At 39.9% G+C, this 25,472-nt stretch overlaps 1 protein-coding gene across 3 annotated transcripts in view; it reads right to left on the reverse strand.

Moving 5' to 3' along the window:
• Nucleotides 1-17,471: 17,471 nt before the first annotated feature.
• Nucleotides 17,472-25,472, reverse strand: part of NDFIP2 (Nedd4 family interacting protein 2) — a 68,519-nt gene continuing 60,518 nt past the window's right edge. The window contains exons 7-8 of one of the 3 annotated variants that reach the window (XM_027116011.1): nucleotides 23,570-23,675; nucleotides 17,472-17,838 (exon numbers count right to left, since the gene is read on the reverse strand). In XM_027116011.1, coding sequence (XP_026971812.1) covers nucleotides 23,572-23,675 — 104 coding nt within the window. In that variant the 3' untranslated portion in view covers nucleotides 17,472-17,838; nucleotides 23,570-23,571. The other 2 variants (XM_027116010.1, XM_027116012.1) reach the window with 2 other exon arrangements.

Raw genomic sequence — 25,472 nt, forward strand, 5'->3', positions numbered from 1 at the left:
GGGCCTGGAAGCACCCACGTTTCTAGAGACAGTGGGCTGGCGGGCAGGGTGCTCCTGTGCGACAAACGGGTGTGTCATTTAATCAATATGGGAGTTTAAGCCATGACAGAGGTAGGTCAACAGAACATATTTCTAACCCACGCTTGATAGGAAGGGAAGTTCTTGCACAGGATATATTGTTCCTTCATGGGAGGCTGTACCTGGAGGGGCTCTTTGTACACAGCAAGGAGCTAGTGCTCTCTGGGGGTATCAGGTTTCTGCCCTCTTCCAGAACTGAGACCAAAATCCTAGGGGTGCTCTCTCCCTCTGTTGTCTCTGCCACACTGCCCAACCCATACCTTCCAGAGTCACACATGCCTCTAATTCAAATGGTGGCCTGCTTGGGAGATGCCCAGAGCTTTCATCTGCTTCACTAGTTCATTTCTGCCTGCTTGAAGGGAGCTTGCTGCTCTGATTCCCAGGCCCACATGTGCCCCTTCTTTACCAGGAGGTATAAGGGACAGAGGCACTGTGCCAGGTGGGAATAAAAGTCCTCCCAAACCCCAGAAGTCCTACAAAGGCTTGCACTTCTTTCACCTTCTTAGGGGTTAGACAGGCTTGCACCTTATCAATCACAGCTTATGGGACACTCTGGGTCTTGCCCAACGAAACGACTCCCAAAAACTTTACAGTGGTGCCTGGGCCTTGAGTTTTCTGTGGGTTTGCCGCCCATCCTCTCCCTCACAGATGTTCCAGTAGAGTCTGCAGAAGGTCCTGCAGCAGCGACAAGACTTCAGAGGTTAACACTATATCATCAATGTAACAGGCCATTTTTCTGAAGTGGGGAAGACGAACAGGGCCAGATCTTGGGCTACCATCCCGTGACATACATGGGATGTCAGGTAGCCCTGGGGAAGCAATTGTTGCCCCTCCCACGTGAAAGCAAATGGATCTTATGACTAGGTGGCCAGCAGTGTACTGAAAAAAGCACTTGCTAAGTCTAGTACAGCATGGTACATTCCTAGGACAGCAGCCAAGATATCTAAGATGGTGGCAATGTCGAGCACAGCCCCTTGGGTGGGAGCAGTACCTTGTTCAGTGCTCTGTGGTCCACGATCATCTGCCATGAGCCATCTGGCTTTTTCACCAGCCATACTGGGCTGTTGAGAGCACTAAGGGCAGGACATAAGATACCCAGTTCTTGGATGGTTTCTTTTATTTCCTTATGCCCCCAGGCAGTTAACATTGTTTGACAATTACCACTCTTCCCCAGGGGCAGTAGATTTACTGGTTCCTAGTTGGCATATCCCTCAGCACTGGTTTGATTACCCTAGCCTGGAGGCAGAATTCACTGACAGAGGTTTGCAGAGTTTAATTTTGTAGAATATCAGTGCCCAATCTGTTCTCTGGTATTGGAGAGATAAAAACCTCGTGTATTCTTGAGGGGGAGAACACGCAACTTGCAATGTCAAAGGGACCTTCGCCCTCCATAACCATTGATGGCACTAAAGGGACCAGAAAACTTCAGAGGGTGACCATGTATTAGAGTACATTTGGCTCCAGTCAACCAGAACTGTCACCTTTTGTTTACTTCTGGGGGAGTCAGTGAATAGTGAACTCAACAGGATGCCTCCGATAGCCTCCAATGGCCCTCACCTGGAGGTGATCTTGGCCTGCATCCTATACCCGGGGCATGGTGGCAGGGGGCACCCTGAATAGGACTGTATCCCTGAGGCCTCTGCTGGAGCAGGCAGGGCATCAGGGATGGTAGGGGCAGATGGGCAGGTCTGCACTGTTCAGGTTTTAAGGGTTTCCACAGGAGACCAACACTGTGTTTCAAGTGGGTCCTGGCAGCAATGAGGTCAAACCACATTCGCTTCCGCATTACTTTTACAAGATTCTTTACAGCCATTTGGTATAGCCTTTCGGGTTTTTGAGCTCCCTTTCTACCTTGGGTCTCTCCCATAGCCCGTACCCGTTCCAAGGATTTGTCATTTCCCCCCCAGATCAACAGTGGATTGCCTAGCATCACAGATATCTTGCCCACCAAGGGGCTCAGCATGGATATCAGTGTCCAAGCTGGGTGCTGGTGGCAGACTGGAGTATTTTAGCCTTCATTCCTGCAGTGAATGTGGCCTGATCGGGGCTTTCAAAAACAGGGGTGTGATTGGTCTGTCTCATTCCCAGCTCCCTAAGAACTTATCGCACCTCCTCTATAAATTTCCAGGATCCCACATGCCTAGCGAGGGCCCCCTCATTGGGCCAAGCCTCCCCACAGGCTAGACTAATCCGACCTGTAACAGAGTGAGGACGTACTGTGACCTCACCCAGGGGAACACGCAGGCAACACTGAAGGGCAGGGTGTGTGGCTATGTTGCTCATTTTCTCTGCCTCTTACCCAGTCATAAAAATGCCACTGTTCCCACAGCTACACTAACTTTGCCTGTTTACTTTCCCTCCCTTTCGCTGGAACTTAGCAGCTATACCAATAAGCTCAGTGGGAGAAACTTTTCTCATCATGAACGTGTCCTGACTTAGGGGCTGCCCTGTCGACTGGGGTTGTCGCTGTGCTTTTGCTTTCCTTTCTATTAGGGTCCCATGGCACCTATGTCTTAGGGGGCATTTCATCCGTTTCACTGTCAGTCACAGCATCCTCCCCTTCACTCTCCTCACTTTCCCAGGGATTCCAGCTCGTAGCCTCCCGATCAGCCTCTGTCACCAGCCCTCGGACCTTCAGCCGTGGCAGGTAGCACCCTCCTAGGGTTTTAAAACCACACCTAAGGTCTCCAGCCTCGCGTCCTGCTCTCCACCATGTCTGCCTGCCCTGAGCTAGTCCTCCTGTAACCTCAGCTCTTCTTCCCGCTTTCTAACTCCAGCTTCAGCCTCTAGCTGGGCATCGGTGGCCACCCAGCAGCCCAGCAGAAGCCGCCCGCCGTGCAGCCATTCGCTTCCTTCCAGCCCGCGGCGTGTCCTGCACAGCTCAAACCAGCGCGGGAAGCCAGCCGGCGCTCTCGGCTTCCCCAGACGCACGCGGTGGTCCACGGGCATCTAAACCCAGGCCACCCCTCCCCACACGGAGGTCAACAGCCAACCTGGGATTTTCCCGACAGATGCCTCTTTCCCAAGATCCATTTCTTCGGTCTCCTGGCTGGTTCACCAACTGTGGAATGGCAAACTCTGGAGCTTCCCGGGTGAAATCTAAAACTAGCCCCCATACCCAGAGGGCAAGCAGAAGCCAAAGAAAGAGGCAGCCCACTCCGAATTGGCAGTTTTAACAAGCAAGGGAATTTACTTACCAGGCTTGCCTTGGCGGCCGCAAGACAAGTAGCTGTCCGCCCCTGCCCGCCAGCATCTTAAGTGCGTATAGAATCCTTAACGGGGTTTAGTCAGGTATGCATCTGAATAAGCTCAACACCACATTGTTCTCAAGCCTGCATCCTTGAAAACTGCTCCCACTGTGTGAACAGTGGGTGAAACATACACTCAAAGGACAGGGAAGGGTGTGAAGAGCCTCCAACCGCCCTGGTCCAGTTACTGGGTCAACCAGTGGTCACATCCTCTCAATGACCTCCTCCAACGCCAGACACATCATGTAAGTGAATGATACAGTATTTGTTTTATGTGTGTCTGGCTTACTTCACTTAACTTAATGTTTTCAACTTTCATCCATGCTGTAGCATACGTTAGAATTTCATTCATTTATAAGCTGAATAATATTCTATTGTATGTATATACCACATTTTGTTTGTCCACTCATCCATGGATGGACACTGGATGCCTTCCACCTTCGGCTGTTATGAATAATGCAGCTATGCACGCGGGTGTCCCTGCTTTCAGGTCTTTGGGGTATATCCCCAGGAATGGAATTGCACTACATGCTGGATCACTGGGCTCCCTTTTTCAGTTTATCTCAATTCCCCTGCGTCTTCAATCTTTGCTCAAAGCCAAGCAAAACCCCATCCTGGGATCCATGCTGTCTTCACTGTCCTTGCTGCAGGTGGCTGGGCTGCTGGAACAACTCATACAGCCACATAGATTGGCTGGAGTACGGGGCCCACCACACTGCCCATCAATTCTTCCGTTGCTCTAGAACTCCATAGCCCACTCCCACAGTGGCTATTCCAAGCCTTTACTGCACTCCTCCAGCCCCACACCTTCCTGGATTCTCTCCGCTCAACACCTTACTTCACCTCTTAAAGTGAGGTTTCCCAATCTCCTTCATTCACATTGCACCTTCATGATTTTTGCTCTAATCATTTACCCTGGAACTATCATTTAGTATGTCTCTTTAAATCATTTAATTTTTAATTATTTATTTATTGGCAATAACATCCGGAAGGGTCCCAGTTGTGCTATACAAGATTTTTTTTTTTTTTTTTGGCTGCGTTGGGTCTTTGTTGCCGCGCAGGCTTTTCTCTAGTTGCGGCGAGCGGGGGCTACTCTTCGTTGCGGTGCGCAGGCTTCTCATTGTGGTGGCTTCTCTTGTTGCGGAGCATGGGCTCTAGGCGTGCAGGCTTCAGTAGTTATAGTATGCGGACTGAATATCTGTAGCTCGTGGGCTCCAGAGCACAGGCTCAGTAGTTGTGGCGCACGGGCTTCGTTGCTCCGCGGCATGTGGGATCTTCCCGGACCAGGGCTCGAACCCGTGTCCCCTGCATCGGCAGGCGGATTCTTAACCACTATGCCACCAGGGAAGTCCCCAAGATATTTTTTCTATAACACAGCTATTCAAAATGTTCATTCAGACACCACTTACAATTATTACCATCAGTAAGTATACCATAATTTGGAAAACTGTCTTCTGTGAATGAGATGAATGGCATTGAGAGCGTACCTGTTCATCCTCTACAAGCTCTCCTACATCCACACCCAGGAGATCCCACCGTCTGGAATCTTAACTCCATCACCCATTGTCCTTGATCCATCAGGAGCCTCCTCTCTCCTCCCACATTTTGACCTCTTTCAGCTCTTCTGGTTCCCATCTCTTGCGCTAGGACTTCGTCACCTGTCCCACTTAAGTCTCCACGCTCTTCTTTCATCACACCCTACTTCTTGCACAGAAACACTAAACTGCTTGAGTTTTTAGCACATATTGTTTTCTCTCACCTTCTTACCGTTGCCCAGGGTCTTTTCTCGGTCTATAATTCCTTTCTCTACCTCCCCACCTCATCTGAAAAAAAAAAAGATAAGAATCTATGGACTGAAAGAGGATAAGAGGTTTGATTTCTTTCTTTTTATGATCTCTAATTTTAAATGGACACAACATATGGCCAAGTTATATACATTTGCTCAGTTTTACCACCATCCCTCACTCCCAGCCACCATTCTTTTATAAAACTCTATTATAAAATTTTTAATATTTTTTCCATTCTTTACTCTGGCATCAAAAGACCTTGTGGATGTATAATACTGACAATAACGCTACCAAGTCCACAAGTTCAGCTCTGAGTACAAAGTAAAAGAAATGTGTCCAAAATGTCTTTTGCCACAATATAAAGTTGCTCTCAGCAGATATAACATATTTTTCTATGTAACATAAATTAAATCTTTAAACCATATCTTGTTGCTAAAATAAAAGTGCTCTCTAATTTTATCTAGATATCAGACAATATAAATATTTAGAAAGTTTGTTATACTTAATATAATGATCTTTCTATTACCAATTAATAACTATAGAATTACTATATATAATGCTTTTGATTTGCTCAAATTATTTGACCAAGGTAATCTTTCCTAGAAGACTTCAAATGGATGGATGGATTTCTTCCTAAGTTTTATTTTTCCAAGGTCACAGGAGGAACAGAAATTTTAGTTTGCGACCTCAGTTTCCAAGTCTAATACCTGCAACTTTTTATTGCAACAGTAAAGCAGCAGAAATTACAAGAACTTTCTTTCTTGCTACAGACTGCCCATAAATCCTACATTCCACTGGATTCTGGACAGTGGGTACTGGATGAGGCACATTTCAAGTGCCAGTTTTTTATAGAACATGTCTACAAAAAGAGTAATCATTTTAATGTTGTTCATAGTTATCCTTGAAACCTGGGTACGCTAGTAGTTAGAAAATATCCTGTATTTTACGCTTCAAAGTTCTCAACCTATAAGAACATTTTTTATTCTTTCACATATCTCACATCATTTCATCGCAACCATAATCTTGGTTGTGTGGCAAGTGCCCTCTTTTCTTATTCCACTTCCTTCTGAGAGAGAATTGCCTTAGTCTGCATTTGGGGAAGCCATATGCTTCAGGGGAAGCTGGGTAATTCTGCCTCTGCTGTGATAATGAGATTGCCTTTGTCAGTGACTGGTTTGTGAATGACAAAGAAATGTGAGGGCAAATCTCTGAGGGACCTCTAGGGAGGTTTTAAAGCACACTAGGGGAACCCCTCTCGTTTCCTGTCTCTGGAAGCTGAAGCCACAGAGGAAGAAAGTGAGCCCATAAGAGGCTGTAGGCCGAAGGCCCAGGCATTAAAGGGAGTGGATGGAAGGGAGGAGACAGAGGGCAAAATACTTATAAACAATAGACAATATATACAAACATAAAATAAATATATAGAAAACATACAGAAAAGTGTACAATGGCACGCTGACATAGATCCTTAATGCAACCAAAACTCCAAAGCAGTAGCACACCTCAACAAAAGAGAGACTGATGCAAAAAACACCAAGGAATGAACTACAACTACATGTATCCCCTCACCATGTATCCTCTCTTATCGACTCTCTTCATCTCCCCCAACTGTAGCAACTTTATCTAGTCTTGGGGCTGGGGCGTTACCTGGATCTGTCCAATACTCTTCTATGCCTCTTGTTTGTGTCACAGGGTTATTATACTTGGGTCCTTCAGAGTTCTGATTTTTGACACTGATTTTCTTACAACTCAAAAATTTATATCTTCAACTACTGTCCCTGCCATGAATGTCATATGTGCATTTGAGAACATGAAACTAAAATTGACTTTTTTTTATTACTCAAGACCCTTACTTGATAGTCCTGGCATTGCTGTTCTAATAAGCAGACGCTGAGAACACTCAGTACTACCTTCCCTGCTGCCTGGCTAGAGAACGCATGGCATGACTCACAGGCAGATCAAGGAAAGAAGTATAGATTAATATTTTAGGTTATCATCTCGTTACACTAAAGAAAAGTTTGCAATTATTTTGATATCTTATTTCAAAATAAGTATGGGAAAATGTAAGACATTTTCCTTTAACTTATCTTAAATAAGTGAAATAGAACGTTTATTGATGATGTATTGATGAACAGCAAACCTATTCATGAAAACCCTGATTCATTTTTATTTTCAGTTTAATTTTGACATATTGTGAGGGTTCTTTGTTAAAGATATGATGTTAAGTTAAAACATTTCTTAAGTGTATTTCCAATGGGACAACCTTATCCAACAAAAATCCAAAGTTCCAATTTGCCCGGCCAATTTGACGTAGTCCTGATGTGGATGTAGATCAGGACTTCAACAGTAACATGGGCATTAGTCACAACCTTGCCTCTTTCTGTTGAAGAACATTTCCAGTTTGCACTGGGAGCTGAATAGTTTGCCCTATATGGGAACAGCCCTACCCAGGCTGCCTGCAACCAGGGTTTCAATGCAGTTTAATACAGTCCCTCCACACAGTGTCTTTTCCTATCAGGTTATTTTCTCCTATCCTGGATTTCAGAGCCAGGTGACCTAGGTCAGCTCACCACAATAGTGCTTCCTTATATAAGAGCTTGATGGGAAAGAATAAAGTCTACAACTTGTCAACTCATTTCTGCTTGTAGCACTGCCAAATTTGGGGGCAAATTTCGCTTCTCTTTTGCTCTACATGCCAATGAATGGTTGGGCCATCCTTGGGGCTCCCTTATTCGTTACTCTTCTCCTCCCATTCTGTCTGTCAAGTGAAGTTCTTTGTTCGAGACATAACACACAAGGCACTGCCGTAAGATTACTCAGCCTGCTGTGACAGTCAGCTTGACCATTAGGGTCCCTGGAGCTGACCAAAGAACCATGATCAGAATCTTCATCCTTTTGGCTACTGTTGAAAAAAGCACTGATGTCATATTCCATACAGTTTATAGGCTGTGATTTACCACTGCTGGACAATTATTGTATTCATCGTTTAATTATTACATATAAAGCTGTCATGAACTTCTATATAAAGAATTTTTTCTTCAGTTGAATTTTTTCCACGTGATAAATTCCCATAAATGAGATTATTAAAACTACTACAAATGACAATTGTATAGAAATAAAATTTAGGGTAAAACCTATTTTAGAAAAAAAGAGAACACAACTTGCCTGAAAATTTGTGGCAACTCTGTGTGGGGTCAAGACCTGGGAGGAAAGTGTCAAAATGAAAATTGTATTAAGGTAATGAGATTAGGAGTGATTTTTTTTTCAAAAATTTATAAAATGATGTTAAATTTTCCTGCAATTTTTTAAAAGAGCACTGAAGTTTTCTAATTATAGGGGACATGAGTTTCTCATTGAAAAAGTATTTATTCTTATTCTCTAAAGAGTATGTGGAAAAAGAGTGGGTTTTCTTCAGAACATTAGAGCTTTTAATGACATAGTCAAACTATACTGGTATTGTTTGCTGGGGTTTCAATAGTTGAAAAGTATCTAAAGAACAATAACAACAACAAAAAGAATCTCAAAGTACCCTGTTTTTATTGTGCTGCTCTTTGTCATAAATGTGCACATTTGGGGAGTTGTAATAATGACTGATCTACTAATTCAACATAATTGAATAATCATTTTTTCATATTTTAGTCTTCATTCATTCAGATTTGAATTTAGTTTACATCTTGTATGTAGATTCCAGAGGAAAGACAAAGCAAACAATGAGAAGGAAAAAACACTGAGGGTTGGGTGGATTTGCTTTGTGTGAACAAGTAATAAAACATTTCCTCTATTTGTAAAATTGTCTTAAAGGATGGAGAACAGCATTAATGCGTTCTAGTAGCTTACTTTAAATCAACATTTAAACTTCAAGTCTTTATTCCTTTTGCTTCTAAGTATCATTATGTATCACTTTGTCCTTGCTTCGACAATTAGGTAATCTCTAGCATTTAATAGGAAGCTTTTGTTTTATGTCTAGAATGCCCACATTCGCTAAAGTAGATACTATTTTTAAAACTTAATGTGCCTCATTAATTTCATTCTGAAATCACAGTACAAAAGTGCTGTAGACTGCTGCTGTGAATGCTGGGTGTTTTTTTTCTTTTTTTGGAGGGGGGAGGTTGTGTGTTTTGGTTTTGGTTTGGCTTTTTACTTAAGATTTTATGCTGTATGGTGTGTGTGTGTGTGTGAGAGAGAGAGAGAGAGAGAGAAAGCGAGAGAGAGAGAGAGAGAGAGAGAGAGAGAGAGAGAGATTTGGTAAGGTTCAGCAGGGGAAATACAAGGAAAAAGAAGTTACAAGAAGAAAGTTTCAAGTTTTGCAAATAGGTCACTCATTAAAGTTTATATGGTAAATGCAGGAAGGCTCATCCCGGGGTTTTATAGAGCATTCTGGGGGGGCAGAAGCGTCGGCAGAACCCAAAGCTTACGTAAACCATTGCTCTTTCAAATACTCCTCTAACTCCTCAATGAACATTCAGCTACTCCTTACCCTTAAGTAAACACACTCAAGAATCAAAGGAAGACAAACTCGGTTACACAATTCAACAAACTATTCATTTCTCATGCACCTTTTACAGATATGTGAATGCTAAAGAACGCTGGACCTGGAGGAGAAGAGGGATGTACAATAAATTACTTAAGGAATTAGCAGTACTTTTTATTTTCTTTACTTAAGAATGTCATCTTTTCCATTTTTAAAGATTTTCAAAAGTCACCCCCAAATCTGTGGCATGATCAACAACAATATACACTAGAGATGGAAACATCTAAGATTTTTTAAAGCATTTTTAATTTTTATGGACATGGGCAACTAAATAGATGAGCTGCTTCCTTAGGAAAGCATAAAACACTTCTCCAGTAAAAGCTAAAAATGATTCCTACCTCCAAGAATCTTGCTAGCTTTATTTCCCAGGTATTTTTAGAAAAATTTCAGTTTATGGGCTCCACTGTACCTCTGGACTCTTCAGTCTCATAATTCAAGGTCACTACTTCATAGTTCTCTGCGTAACCTTGTTCCTAGAATTCCCCTTCCAAGCTCCCATCACCAGGGAGGGCTCTGGCTCTTATACTTTCCACACAGCATCAAGTTCAGGGCTTAATAATCATAAGGCTTTACCTGCTTCTATTAGCATTCTTGAGATACATTAAAATAAATAGCCAATGACTAAAATTGCTTGGATTTTTCTCCACTCTGAATGACTTATAAGATTACATACTTACTTGAACAGTCACATGAGAATTTCTTGACATTATTTTTCCTGGTTTAGATTTTTAGTTAACTACACAATTGAAATCCCTGTTATATGACAAGAGATTTTTGAATGAAACCTGGAAGTTTCACATTATGTTTTGAGACTGGATCTTAATGAGTACCTTCTGTTTTAGAGGGCTTTCTCTGGACAGGAAAAGGAGTTGCTGCCTTGTTACTGCAGGCAGAGTGGAAGCCCAGGTCTCCCGCTCGGCCTGCACTGACACCCAAGGAGGGGGCCCCCTCATTACTGCTGAGGAGGGAAGGTTATTCCAGCTCCTCACATGGTGTCCACTAACCCTGAGGAGGGGTGGCGTTGTTATCACTGGATGGCGAAAGTCCTAACTCCCCTCTAGGCCTCTTCTGACACCCAAGTGCAAGCGCCCTACCTGGCCTTCTCAGCCCAGTGGAGGGAGGGTGCCTCGTTACAGCCTGGCAAGCATGGAAGTCTAGACTCCTCACTTCGTTGGTGAAGGTAGCAATGAAACCATGTTTATATTCTGTGTGTTTGGCTGCAGCAGAGTGGCTATTGTCTAACAGTTTTCTGTCTTGTTAGGTTGGCCCTTTCCTGGTCCTTTGTAGAGAGATCAGAGTTTTGCTGGGGGCTGTTTGTGTCTGTGGCCTTTAGTGTTTCCGGGATGCTGGCTTCTTTGGCTCCATGTCTGGGATATACAAAGCAAGGAAAACTCAGGGAACTCGCCCCCATGTTGTCTCCTTGGTCCCAAGGTTCCTGGCTGGTCTGCCTTCTTCCCTCCACCTTTTCTTAGTTAGCTATGTTCTATGTAATGTTCAGATACAAGCCTAGCAAAATATGTGCAAGATCTATATGTGAAAAATTACAAAACTCTGACTAATGAAATCAGAGAAGAACTGAATAAATGGAGAGAGTTTCCGTGCTCATGGATGGGTAGACTCGATATTATCAAGATGTCAGTTCTTCCCAACTAGATCTATATAGATTTAATGCAATGCTACCTAGGATAGACTTTCACATATTTGGTCAGAACTGTGTTGAGGGCAAAATATTTGGGCTTTGAAGTTAAATGGAATTTGAGTGTAAATTGTGGTCATCTCATAAATGGTACAGTTTCTTCAGATTTTGTTCTAGATAAAATAAAACTGCCTAAAAGATTTCAGCTGAGGACTCCAGCTTCTAGGAAGACGGAGTAAACATACTTTCCCTATTCCTCCCACTAAATACAACTAAAATTCCTGCTTTCACTACATCTGCATCAGAATTTTGCTACAAGTTTTGATAACTTGTGTTTTCATTTTCATTTAATTCAAAATATTTTTAAATTTCTCCTGAGATTTCTTCTTTGACCCCCATGTGTTATTTAGACGTGTGTTGTTTAATCTCTACATATTTCAGGATTTTCCTGTTATCTTTCTGTTACTGATTTCTGGTTTAATTCCACCATGGTATGAGAACAAACATGGTATGATTTTTATCCTTTTAGATTTTTGAAGTGTGCTTTGTGGTCCAGAATGTGGTCTATCTTGGTGAATGTTCCATGTGAACTTGAGAAGAATGTGTGTATTGTGCTGTTGTGGATGAAGTAGTCTATGATATCAATCATATCCAGTTGATTGGTGGTGGTGCTGAGTTCAGCTCTGTTCTTACTGATTTTCTGCCTGCTGGATCTGTCCAAAAATCCTGCCCTAAAAGACTTCAAATATAAGAATTCAGATAGTCTTGCGTTTGAGGCATGTGTATTGAAGACAGCTAATGGGACATCTAGTCAACAGCAGACCTAATGGGATGTATATTGTGAGTTTCTGAGGAACCCCAGATTTGGGCAGAATTGGGCAGATATACTCTCCCCAGGTAGTACTGGACCGTGGCTGGCTTCCCTGGGCAGGGGTGGAACAGAGCATCCCTGGAGAACAGAGCACAACTGGAATTCCTGTGAACCACTAGCTGCAGAGAGGAAGAAGACAAGTTGAGCAGAGCATACCCAGGTATTTACATTTCAGATTTACCCATGAAATAAATTATTCCCCTGGGGAAGAGCTAATAAAGAGGTGGACGAGGTCAGGAGTTATGCCAATTACATTCCCTCCACACAGATGAAACATCAAAAGTGGTGACCTCCCACCCCTTCCAAAAGTACACATTAAATCTTAAAAAAAAAAAAAAAAAAAACTCACAAACATGTAAGATATTAGCATTATTGGAAACATTTTCCCAGAATTTGAGGACCCAGAGATTTGTCAACTGTAGATGAATGGCTGAAGTTAATACACAGGATGAAGCTCACATTACAAGTAATTTCTCTTGCAGAATATTTTATATTCAGCCTTTACTCTTGCCTTCAGACAATGATAAACTAGGTTTGTGTTAGCCAAGAAATGGTAAGAGAGGAGGGGGAAAGGAAGAAAGGTCAGGAAGTCAGGGAGGTAAGAACAAAGAAGAGACTGGGGGAGAGAAAGGCAGGGAAGAGGTCATCACTGTTAACAAGGAAGTGTGAACAGTCCCAGGGTTTTTCTACCCAGAGTTGAGAGAGTGGTCAGTTTCAGAATCTGGACCCTGAGCAGGCAAGAGGTATTTATCTCTGTAGGGCTTCTTTATATCTTATTGCTTTAACTTTTCTCTGGTAAAAATTATTTTTGTCTGGGGAAGAGAATTTGGGGTGAGGAAAAATGTATTTCTGATTAATATTAAGGGGGAAGGGCTTCCCTGGTGGTGCAGTGGTTGAGAGTCCGCCTGCCAGTGGACAGGGGACATGAGTTCGTGCCCCGGTCCGGGAAGATCCCACATGCCGCGGAGTGGCTGGGCCCGTGAGCCATGGCCGCTGGGCCTGCACGTCCGGAGCCTGTGCTCCGCAGCGGGAGAGGCCACAGCAGTGAGAGGCCCGTGTACCACAAAAAAAAAAAAAAAAAAATTAAGGGGGAGCATGAGGCAGCACTCAAAGCCGCAGTAATCACTGCAAACCCACTATGGGGAGGCATCTGTGCAAGGCTTTCCTGGTGTGGACAACCCGTGAAGCTCAGCGTCCACCTCGCACTAGACCGGAGGGCAGAACCAGGGCAGGTGAGAGTGGAGACTGTGGGTTTTCTTTAGGCCCGTATGAGCAGCAGGGTCTTTACCTAGAACCCTCCTGACTCAAAAGAAGAATCAGACTTATCGTTTCATTTCTAAAAATAAAAACCGAGATCACGCATTTGGGAGCTGGATCACTGTAAAGGGAGTGCCTATTTCAGCTGGCCACTTCCGTTTGTTGTTTTACCAAGCAGAGATTTGAAAATGGCACCTGCTTCCCCTGGCAAGGTTTTGTTGATGGCCAGTGTGGGTAGCACTGAATGATCTTTGAGACAGTGGTTAAATTGTTGCTGTTGACATTTCCACTAAGCCCAGCTCTAGAAGCAATTGTTGAGAAGTTCGTCACTCTGTGGGGCTCCCAACTGGAAAATCAAGAGAATGAAGGGGCAGAGTAAAGCAGATGTAAACCCACTGCTTTCACACTGCTGTTGCAATGACTTGACTGACAATCAATAAACCAGGTGCAAGGAGCTTGGATGATGGTCAGTAACCCTGTGGGCATGCGAGACTTCTAACTTCTTTTTCATGTTGGTGGCTTCTGATGGCCTGAGCAGTTCTCCCGTCAATTTTGGGGAAACAGATAGTTATGCCTGTGTATCAGTTTGAATTGCTCTTAAGTATCAGTAGTAAAAAACTTGACTAATAACAACCAAGCAAATAATTTATTTTTCTCATTGAGCAAAAAGTTGGAAGGTAGGTGGGTCCAGGGCTGATGCAATGCTCGATGATGTCAGGGAACCTCACGGCTCCTCCTTCCTTACCACTCTACATACTTAGTCTACCAACTGTTGCCTCAATGGCACAAGATAGCTGCTTAAGCTCCAGATGTCACACTTGAGCCCAAGGCAGGAAAAATTTGGGAAAAGGAAAGGAGGGGCTTTAAATATCTGTTGCTTTAGTCAGAGAACCCTGCGACACAATTTTGGTAATGAAGCAAGGAAAATTAACTCTAAACCCAGAATCATTTTGTTCTTCTCTAAACCTACCCAGGCTGGTTATCCTCATCAACCCCAACCCCTTTCCACCTAATAACCTGGTTCTAGAGAATTTCTCACCAAAACAGCTGTAAGAGATCATAAGACAGGACATTTAAATGCTGCAAATACCTGATCCCGGAGCAGCCCAGCTCCCAAAGGCCTTGAAGCCACAAGTCACCCTTCATCTAGAGACTAAAGGACCACGGAAATAAGCCTTGGTTTCTCAGGAGTAAACTACATTCGCAGGAAGAAATAATACTCTCCCCTGAGAGCTGCCTCCTGGAATATAGAGAAAAAGGCACATTCTCTCCAACATTGTGCCTGGGAACATCTCACCTTGATGAAATTAGAAGTCATGCTGACATCACAGAACACAGGGCCATTCTAGTAAAATAATGTATGTGGAAAACGTCTGTGAGAGTATATGATAGTTAACAGTGGTTACTTCTGGAGAGGGAGAGGGAGTTGAGAGATATGTGAAAAGGAGATATCACAACTGATTCCATATATTTCTTGTACCCGTATATTTGGAGAAGAGGGTGCTTATACTACTGCTGGCTTCTGAAGTTAGTAATATGTCAAGCAGTAAAGTGAATGGCTCCAACGACAGGTGGAGAATCTCGGACTTGACTTTTTAAAGGTGTAACCGTGTGCTGGGCACACTGGACTATGAAGTTACACTGGGCCTGGATCCTACCCTCAGCGGAAGTGACTAGGCATGAATGCAAATTACTCCGACCCAGAGTAGAAGGTGAAGAGGTTCAGGTGCAGTATCACGGGAACTGAAGAGACAATTAGTTCCTTCTGAGGAGGAGCAAAGAGATGGTAACATATGAAATGTTTAAACATACTTGCACACTTCCATCTTTTCAAGGTCTAGTTCCAGTGTCATCTCTGCAGTGAAGGGTGCCCTAGTTCTCTCAGAGATCAATTACTCAGACCCATGATGTCTGTTCCCATCTATCTCACGTTAGCACCTTTTTCGGTTTATAAATCTGCTTCCATTAGCCTCTGAGCTAAAGGGCAGAAAGCATCTTACATACCCAGGGACACACACAGATCCCGGCCCTAGCAGCTATGCCACCCACCCCAGCCATCCATTCATTCAATTTGTCAAGATCTGTGCTAGGTGCTGGGGAGGCAAGCAAAGCTGAACACGAGAAAATATCCACCACTGGGGACAGAAACACAAAAATCAACAGTGATGGCGCAGTGTCATAAATGCCTTGACGGGAATAATAGAGGGGTCTAAGAACCAAGAGGACCAGAGTCAGGGCAGGAGAGAATTTAAGCTCTTTTTGAAGAAAATGGGAAGAGGAATAAGGTAGGAGATGGATTTCATGTGGCGGCAACAGCATGATCCCTTCAAGAACTATGAACTGACACTCAAAAACATCTCACCCCAACTACGATCACGGTAGAGTCCAAGGGACTTAGCTCCAATCTATGTGTTTCCCTTTCAAAGTCATAGACATTAAAAAAATAAATAAATCCAAGACTAAGAACCCATCATTCATAAGAGAAAGCTGGTGAAGTAATTTATCCTAGAATCAGAAACCACCTGCCCACCAACCTATTTTCTGTTCACTTCCCAACCAGGATTTCAGTGCACTGGCTCCCTGAGCAAAAGCAATGAGTCACCAATGATAGAGTGACAGCATCTCATCAGCTCACAGCGGAACTCTGAGGGGACTGGCCTGTAGGCTTCCAAGCTTCAGCCCAGAGACGTGTGTGCGCTTCCTCTGCCCCACCAGCTGGAGCGCTTCCACTCTTTGCATAACTGGGCCCCTTAAAATCAATGGTCATCTAGGCAACTGTTGCTTTAATTCCACTTGCCACAGAGGAGATACAGGGAGCCAGCACTCGATCAACGTGATGCTACTATAATCACCCTTTCCAAAGGGACTGGCAGATAAAATGCCCACATCAGGCAAGGGCTTACTTCAGGTCCTGGAGGCATTTGCTAACACTAACTGGCAGCCCAGTCAGCAAACACACTGAGCCGAAAGATGTAGTGTCTACCTTTTTCTTTGGCATAAATCTCACCTAATCCTCAGGTACATATTGTGCTTCCCAACAAACAGATGGGGAAACTGAGGTGTGTCGGTTAAGCAAATTGCCTGAGCTTGCATGAGAGCTGATATTTGAGTCCGCGGGTAATCTAGCTCTAAAACCCAGTCTTTCTGTTACGCAAAGCTCCCTCTTAGTCATCCACAGGCTCCTCAAGGATAGAGAAGGGAAGATACTGGTGGAAAAACATTATATTTTTTTGAGGCGAGAAAAATCAACTTTATGGTAATTAATCCAATTCTGCTCACTTTACAGGATTATGGAGAAAGTAACTGCCTTCTCAGCACAAACAGTTCTATTCTGTCCCAACGCTCCCACACTGCCCTGCAGATACAGTCCTGCGGAGAGCCACGCTGTGTGTTTAAAGGCAGGAAAACCAGAAGGCTCTCAGTGAGAGAGGTCATGAAGCAAGAACTCCAGAAATGCTCATTAACCGTTTGAGATCTGTATTACGTGCCTTTTCCTTGCCCTGCAAAGTCTGACTTATGTGTTGATCCTAACACTTGTAACTTCCTATCACTTGTACACAAGGAGATAGATATAGAGAGAAACACATGATAAGAGAGGCATCAGCAGGACTACTAGACCAAAATCCACAACTTCAAACTATGGGAAGGAAATGTGCTGTCACAGGGCAGATGTATTGCACTGGAACCTCTGGAAATTGAGGCTGGGATGTTAATTTCCCCCCAATTCCCAGTTGACTATAATGCACCATATTGAATAACAATCACAGCTCTAGAGATATTCAAAGAATCATTCAATCAAAAATTCACCTCTGGAGATCCTGTAGAATTAGGGATATGTACGACCCAGCTGCCTCTTAAAAGTTCATAACTCTCAGCTGAAAATGGTATTTAAGGTGAGGGTTTCAGCCATTTTGGCGAGTTACTCAGTTTTTCTGGGTCTTTCCCACGTATACATGTTATTAAACTTTTGTTTGATTTTATCCCGTTTGAAAAAAGAAGGTTCATAAACCTCAGTGAACTGACGCTTTCCACAGTCTCATCATTTTAAAAATCTGGATTTAGGAAGTGATATTTCACACTTTATTATATTAGAATGAGTGATCACCAATGCTTGCCAGCAATTAAGGGTCTTTAGGTCTTCTCTCTGAATGAATAAAATGGGAATTAAACGTTCACAGCCCAAATGCCATAGTTAGTCAAACCAAATCACTATGCAGGAATTTACATGGCTGAGAAAACTAAGTTTGATGGAAACGAAATAACATATTTCCACACTAGGGATTTATGCACAAGTACAGTTCTTATACCTCTGAAGAGTTCATCTTTCCAACAAGGTTATTTGTTACTTTTCACATTCTGAGTCCTCCAGATTGCTTCTGAGCTTTGGGCAAACTTTTGTTGTACTTGCTGATCTCACTATGCTTCTGGTAAAGCTAAAAGAAGAAAAGAAACTGCTTTAAGGAAGGATAGTCTGTGGCCCTTCTCGCTGTCACTAAAGGTAAAGCACTGATTTAATTAAAACAAACACGAAGGAGTAGGAAAGTAATAAAGTGGGTTTGTTTGTTCTTTTTGTTTTGCAAGCTTGAGAGGAAAACCACCTCCAAGATTATGTGAACCAGTGTGTGATCTGGGCTTGCTATAACCTCAGCTGTTAAAGGGGCAATAACCCTATCTCTTCCCTATTTAGCTGCTGAATTTTTTTTTTAATGGTTTCCATGAAAACTAAGTGGGTTTTTTAGAAGCAGGTAGCTTAATCTCTCAAAACAAAAACAAACAAAAAAAGAAAGCTAAGTTGAAAACATCAAGAAAGAAAAGTGAAAACAAGCAAACATGTTGAGTTCAAAATAAACATTTTCTTTTTAACTGCTTAACTTTTACGGAAGTATGGAATGAGCTTTTTCTGTTTTTCTAAATAACTTTAGGGAAGGTTGCATTTTAGGTCATATGTCCCAAATAAGAACACACACCCATAAGCAGGTCTGATCTATGGTGACGACTAATCTTTTGCAAAGTAGAAAGAAACATAAATTATCTTCATAAAGCTGATGCTTTTGCATTTATTAAAATTAAACTGCAATCTATCTCCCAACATACAAATTACTGTGACAAGTTAAATGATGTTCCCACACTCCAACCTAATTCCATGCCAGTTGTTTTCATGTAACATAAGTTTGATCATATAAACATTTTGTGAGGCCAAGGTGGTGATAATATATTGTGAATCAAACTGATTTTGAAAAACATGCATGACAGGTTCACATTTCCACATTTACTGAACTTTATTAACACATATAAAACATGTTTTATATATGGGCAAGGACATTCAATACTAAATGGCACATTATCCTCTAACAGTTGAACTTTATCAAGAATGAGGTTTTAGAATATAATACACTAATATTTCATGACTATTTGAAGAATTAAATAGCAAACAATTAAAATAACAATTAACAGCAGTTTAAACATACAAAAAGCTCACTGTTTACTATTGACCATAAGCGGAATCATTCCAATACAACTTCTATTTAAAAAAAAAAAATAGTACCATGTGTGTTCTACAGGCCAAAAAAACGGGTGTCTAGGCAGGGCTGATTAGGTGACTCCTGCCCTAATACTGCAGTTACTTCTCTCAAAGGGCCGTGAGTTTAGGCAGTCACTTCTCAGCACAGTGTAGAGTTATATACAGGGTGATCATATAATTTCTCCTCCAAATTAGGACACTTATGAGAGAGGAGGCACTACATAAGGTGAGGAAATAGGAATAACCAGATCTGTTATGAGCAAACTAAGGATATATATGTCACTCTAGTTAAATACAGTATCAGATGCACTATCATTACCTTTGTGCTTTTGGGGACAGTATAGACCAGTTGAAAATAATTATATTAAATTAAGAAACCCTGAATTTTTCTCCAACTGGACTTTCTGAACTCCACTTTTCCTGTCATCAGAGGTTTTGCTGGAAATATTAGTGATTATTATCTTAACAGGTTAAAATTTATGAACTTCAAAGGCATGGGATATAGCTTATAGACTCAAAAGGCTAGAGAGTAGTATTTTTTTCTATTAAAAAGAGATTTTCATTTTAACCAACTATAATAGAATTTGTCTTTTAATTTCTAAGATGTATCCTGAACACACTATATAGAAAATGTATTTTTACCTTAAATTCAGTTTACTTCATAAAAACATAAAAATGGATTTTTCTGGCCATAACTAGCTTATTCAAATATAATAGAAATAATGTAATATATTTTTTGTATTAACTTCCGAGCTCCAGTTCACACTCATTCAAAAATTGTTTATAGATACCCTAACAAGGATTTTGATTTTCAATCTTTAAGGCAGGGTGCAAAGGCAATTAAGTATCTCCGAAACACAACAGCAGCTATTCTGTCCAAGCTCACAGGAAATGAAGGGAAGTATGTAGGATCTGATAAATCCAGAAGAGAATGTTGTTTTTTAAAATAATATTCTGATTCTCCTGATTGGATGATGAGATTTAAGACTACCAATGAATTGTACCAATTAAAGAGGATCAGGTAACATCACACTTGAATCTTACAGATTTGGGGGGAAAAAAAATCAAAACAAAAAGTGAAGTTTTGGGCTTCCCTGGTGGCACAGTGGTTGGGAGTCTGCCTGCCGATGCAGGGGACACGGGTTCGTGCCCCGGTCCGGGAAGATCCCACATGCCGCGGAGCGGCTGGGCCCGTGAGCCATGGCCGCTGAGCCTGCGCCTCCGGAGCCTGTGCTCCGCAACGGGAGAGGCCGCAGCAGTGAGAGACCCACGTACCGCAAAAAAAAAAAAAAAAAGTGAAGTTTTGACATTGGGTCAACATCCACATGCAGAAACTAAGTATTAACGCCACAGAAACAAAAATAAAATTTTAATAAATTGATGTATGATAGATGATCTAGATATTTTAACTTACTATGTATCATAGCTTAATTTCATTAAAAACTATTACAAAGAACAAAGTACAGGTCTACAGGAAAATTAATGTGCAATAAAGAGACCTAGCACGAGTTCACATTTCTTCTAAGTAAATTTTAACTTTAATTAATTTCCAAATCAGGCAACTAAATCAAACATTTTGTTTCTTTACCCCAGGCTATTGTTTTACTTCAATGGGTGTAACACAGGTACTTTAACAAACAATAAAAATTCTAGCAGGGGAGGAGAATAAATGAGGGAAAACAAGAAAATAGGAGGCTCAATTAGCAAAACAAAACATGTTTTATTTATCAAAGACAATGAAATAAATCAGAAAATACAGAGAAATACAAAAAAAGTTATAAAGCGTAATAAATTTTATTTTTTCAGAAATGGAAAAATGACCCTGAATAGTTTTAGATGTATCTTTTAGTAGTCAGTGTCTAATAATAAACAAGCAATATATTTTATATGTTCTATATAGCTGTATCAACTGATTTTTAAGTTTAAAAGATAATTCCCATCATTTTTAATGTTGCATTTCAAAAGCAAAGATATAACTGAAGAGAAAACAGATGAGACATAAAATGATTTGTAAAATGTAGTAGCTTATGAATGTAAAATAGATTCCAGTTGTAATAATATTCACACACACTCTCACAACACACTCACACCCCTATATTCCACAGACACATTTCCATAACTTGAAAACAGATATTTCACATATCTCAATTCAGGAAATGATTTTTACAAGTTAATCCTACAATCAGAAAGCAAGAAGCTATTAAAAGCACAAGTTTTTATTTGCTAAATTAAACTAAACATCTAAAGGAAAAAATATTACAATGATATTTAAAGATACTTTTTATTGGCTTTTTAAAAGACAAAATGCAAATGAGAGTATCTTATTCAGAAAATTAATTTTCAAAAATGTCTTAAATGAAATAAATATACTATCTAATACAATCTCTTCCTGCAAGAATCTCTAAGATGAACAATGCCAAAAACCAAACTTCTCATTTGAGAAACCCTAAAACTGTCAAGTCCCTTTAAAAAAAAAAAAAAAGATTTTCTTATAAAGGACATGTGGCATACCCACATTTTCTTAAAATTTGTCCTAAAACTATCTTTAACATCCAAATTTTCTATATATATTAAGTTCACTTAATTTAAAATGAATGAAGAGATATCTATCTAGACACAATTTCTAAGAAAAAGATGCAGAAAGTAATTTATGCATGGTTATTTACAGAAAGTTTTGCTAAATAATGATGTAAATATTGGTTCAACAATCTGACAAAGCCTAATAATCAGCACTGCAGGTTTCAAAAAACTTTATATATAACAAAGGATGTTTCAAGTGTAGAGTTACTAGATAAATCTAAGAGCCAGAAAAAAGTATTTGACATGGTTAATAGTTTCATTTTTATTATGTTAAATGTCAGGTCAGAAGTCAATGGCATTTACACGCTGGAAGACTGTTTATCATTCAACTCTTTCAATTATATCAAACACTGATTAATCAAATGTGACTGCACTTTACTGCTACCACTTTATGGTTTCTTTCAAGTATACCCAAATCTTTTAAATGGGCACATATGCAACTGTGCAAAACAAATGAAATATAAATATTTAAGAGAATGAACAGAAATGGCTTTTAAGCATAAACCACTCTGCCATTCAGTTATGAAGCTCTATCTTTTCCTCACTAATTTGTCTTCTGCTTTTAGTAGTCTTCTATCTTATTAAAGTTGCAGGTTTACAGACGATCTGGAAATTTCACATTGATACAAGAAAGGAATGTCTGGTCGATGCAGTCTAGGGACAAAAAGAATTAGCCTTAAAATGTATTAAGTTGCAATTATCTAAACGACAGCATAATGAAAACCGATCTCATAAGAAGTATTACATCAAGTATATAATATCCTTTTGGTAAGAATGACATAAGGTAGCATATATCAAAATATATTCTAAAGTTTAGGCTTCTAACCGTCTAGAAAATATTTACATTACAGTTTAAACTCTTGAAAATGCAAACAAGGTAATCACACTGAATATTCACAGAATATCATTTAAGTTAGTAAAATTACTTTGCCTTTTATCTTACAGGTAATACCGACAAACTCTTAAGGTCACTGCTTGTAAAGACATTTTACCAGTTAAAGAGAAAATGTGACATCTTCTAGGGGGAGGAAGAAACCTTAGTGGAACATTTAAAGTGATATTTAAATATAATCCAGAAATGCAATTGTAATCATTGTTCTCTTCAGCAGAAATAAGTAAATCATGTCAGCTTATGTAAAACTCATATAAGCATAAAATTTAAGCAACCGAATCACAAACCATACAATTTATTTATACTTAAGTCATAGCAACTTGAAGCATTTTGTACTTAAAGATACATCCAGAAGTTAAGTGTTTTAGTAGACATTTTGCTTATCGGTTCAACTACTTTAAAAGTTCAAATCAATGAAGTGTATGGTACTTGCTTTAAAAGTATCAATAGTATAGCGAGTAGAGATATGAGGTCTCTTCATGTGAAGATCTACTAGCTGCACAATAAATAAATGCCTTTACTATAGACACAGCCTCCAGAAACTCACTGGATAACCAGTAAGACAACCTCTGCTCATTTCTTTATATTCCCATTTATTCAAGTTGCAGCCTTGGTTGTTGATACAAACTGGCACACATTAAGAAAATAGTAACAAAGCTCCTATTTTCTTCACTCAACTTTTATTCATTGATCCAGTTTGTTAAGATCAGTGCATGGCAAGTTGCTTTTCAATCAGATTTGTTTTTTTGTTTGTTTTATCCACCAGATATCTATGTGAATTTCACACTGTTTTATGCAAAATGCCCATTTTCTCTGTGTAAGTGCTTTGTCATATTTTGTTTTTCAAGCTTTCAAATGCTGTGCTGGTGGTTACTTCGTATACATCCTGTGGTCAAGCTTTAAAAAGAAATTTAAAAGTCTGATTTAAAGTTTCAGTTTACTCATAATACACTTTTAAAAATTCAAATGTATGAAATTCAATTTTTAAAATGGAAGTTATCTTAAAAGTTCACAACTTCTTAAATTTCAGTAAGTGACTGTTAACAGTATAAAAATCTATTAAATATGCTGAATTTGAGTAAACAACATGAGTACACATTAAGCATTTAATACGCATCTGGTGAATTTGAATACAAAAGGAATAAACAATTAATATATTAATATTTCTTACCTCTATAATAAGAAGAAATATCTTGTTCTATGAGCAGCTGCCATGCTTTCAGACATGTTTCTGACTTTTAGATAATTAACAAATCCTCTGAAGAAAAGAAGCAGGCCTGAGAAGGTTGAAATAATACAGATATGTTATGTTCTTACACAGAAAGGGGACACAATACATTTTAGATAGACAATTATAAACAAGATCCTCTTGGTCTAAGGAATTTAACGTGTAGGATTACAGTCATTCCATAATATATTTTACATTATAATGACAAATCTATTGTAAGGAAATATAATAAAATTTAACTGCCACCCCCAAATTCTTTCAATTTGTTACACCTAGATGTATCTAAAGTAAAGTAAATCCAGCCACGAAAATCCAAAATTACACAAAAATACACACTTACTAAATTATTTCTTAAAAAGCAAAGCTACCTAATGCATTTAAACTGATTCAACTCATAGAAGTCCCATTTTATACCAAACTTTTTAATTACTATAACTACTAAGCAAACTAAGACATATTTACTGATATAAAGTATTCAAGAGAGAACATATGCATGTAATTGCTAACAATTGTGGGATATAACCAATAACAAGCCTGTCTAGCAAGATCAGGTGCCTGTCATCTGCAAGATTTGTATTTAGAGATATGTGCATTATGTAAATAATTTACTTATTAGTTATTATTTTCAAGTAATAAAAGACTAATTTATAATAAAAATTAAATTGAGAAAAATCAAGAAAGAAGACTTTGGAAGCAGCCACTAGTGATTTCTTAAATGATTTGAGATGTATCTTCTATCTATCTCAGTGTTCTCCTCTGTAAAATAGTATTTTTAAATAATAATCATTTACATTAATAATCATTTATAATAATCACAGGTATCTTTAGTAATCAATTAAACAAAGCCTGTGAAATGCTTCAAAGTTTCAGGTGAAAAATATTAGCTAAGTATAAAAAGCATTACCATTATTAGTAGAGCTAAGTCTTTGATATACTTAAGCATACAATTCTAAGGGCAACATTTATTGACTCCAGTAAATTTTTAACTAGGTAATGGTGGGCGGGAGGGCAGGGACCAAAAGATATGTATGCATGCAACTTTCCTCACCAGGAGGAAGAGTCTGTCAATTTAAAATGTAAAGTCTCAACTGAAATTTGTAACCCAATTCTAAGACAATAATCGAAGCACTAAAATAAGAAGCATGGTTATAATAAATTAGAGAGGAAAGATAGAAGAGATATACAAATAATGACTTAAACAAGTGGTATAAGTTTCACCTAGATCTGATCCCATCTGCTTCCCATATCCTCTTTCCACTTGTGACCCCCACTCTGAATTCTCCCCTCATGCCCTTCCAGATGCTGTTCAAAGATAATGATATTGTGATCCAAACGTAAAAGTACTACTGAAAAATGTACACCAAAATTATTTGTGAAATCCTTTCTTTTGTCTATGAAGCTGCTGATTCTAAGACATATTTTGTTCTGCTCAGGCATTTTCCAAAATAAGCCAATTCACATCTAGAAACCAATCACTCAGCAGCTATTGTTTCTCAGCATTCTATGATGTGCTCAACACTCTTCTGAGTATTATGTGAGAGGAACATTTTAATCATGAATTAAGTTTTCACATTCCCCTAAATGCTAGATTATGGCTCTGATATGGAACTGGGGCTGCCCTCTGCATTCTACTCTGTCTCACAGTTGCCTTCCGAAGGCTCCTCAATCCGCTAATAATATTTATAAGCAAGTATCTCATTCAATATGCTTAAATACCTAAAAGACTTTATCAATTTTTTCACTTTTAAGGAAGAAACTCAATAATGAGCACAGAATCAGTCAGAAAACAATTACCAATACAAAAAACTGGCTAAACTTTTGTACAAGTCTGCCTCCCCAACAAAAT

This window comes from Aethalodelphis obliquidens, unplaced genomic scaffold, assembly GCF_003676395.1.
Source record: "Aethalodelphis obliquidens isolate GAN/ISIS:26980383/991018 unplaced genomic scaffold, ASM367639v1 scaffold15, whole genome shotgun sequence".
In the NCBI taxonomy this organism is placed as follows: Eukaryota; Metazoa; Chordata; class Mammalia; order Artiodactyla; family Delphinidae; genus Aethalodelphis; species Aethalodelphis obliquidens.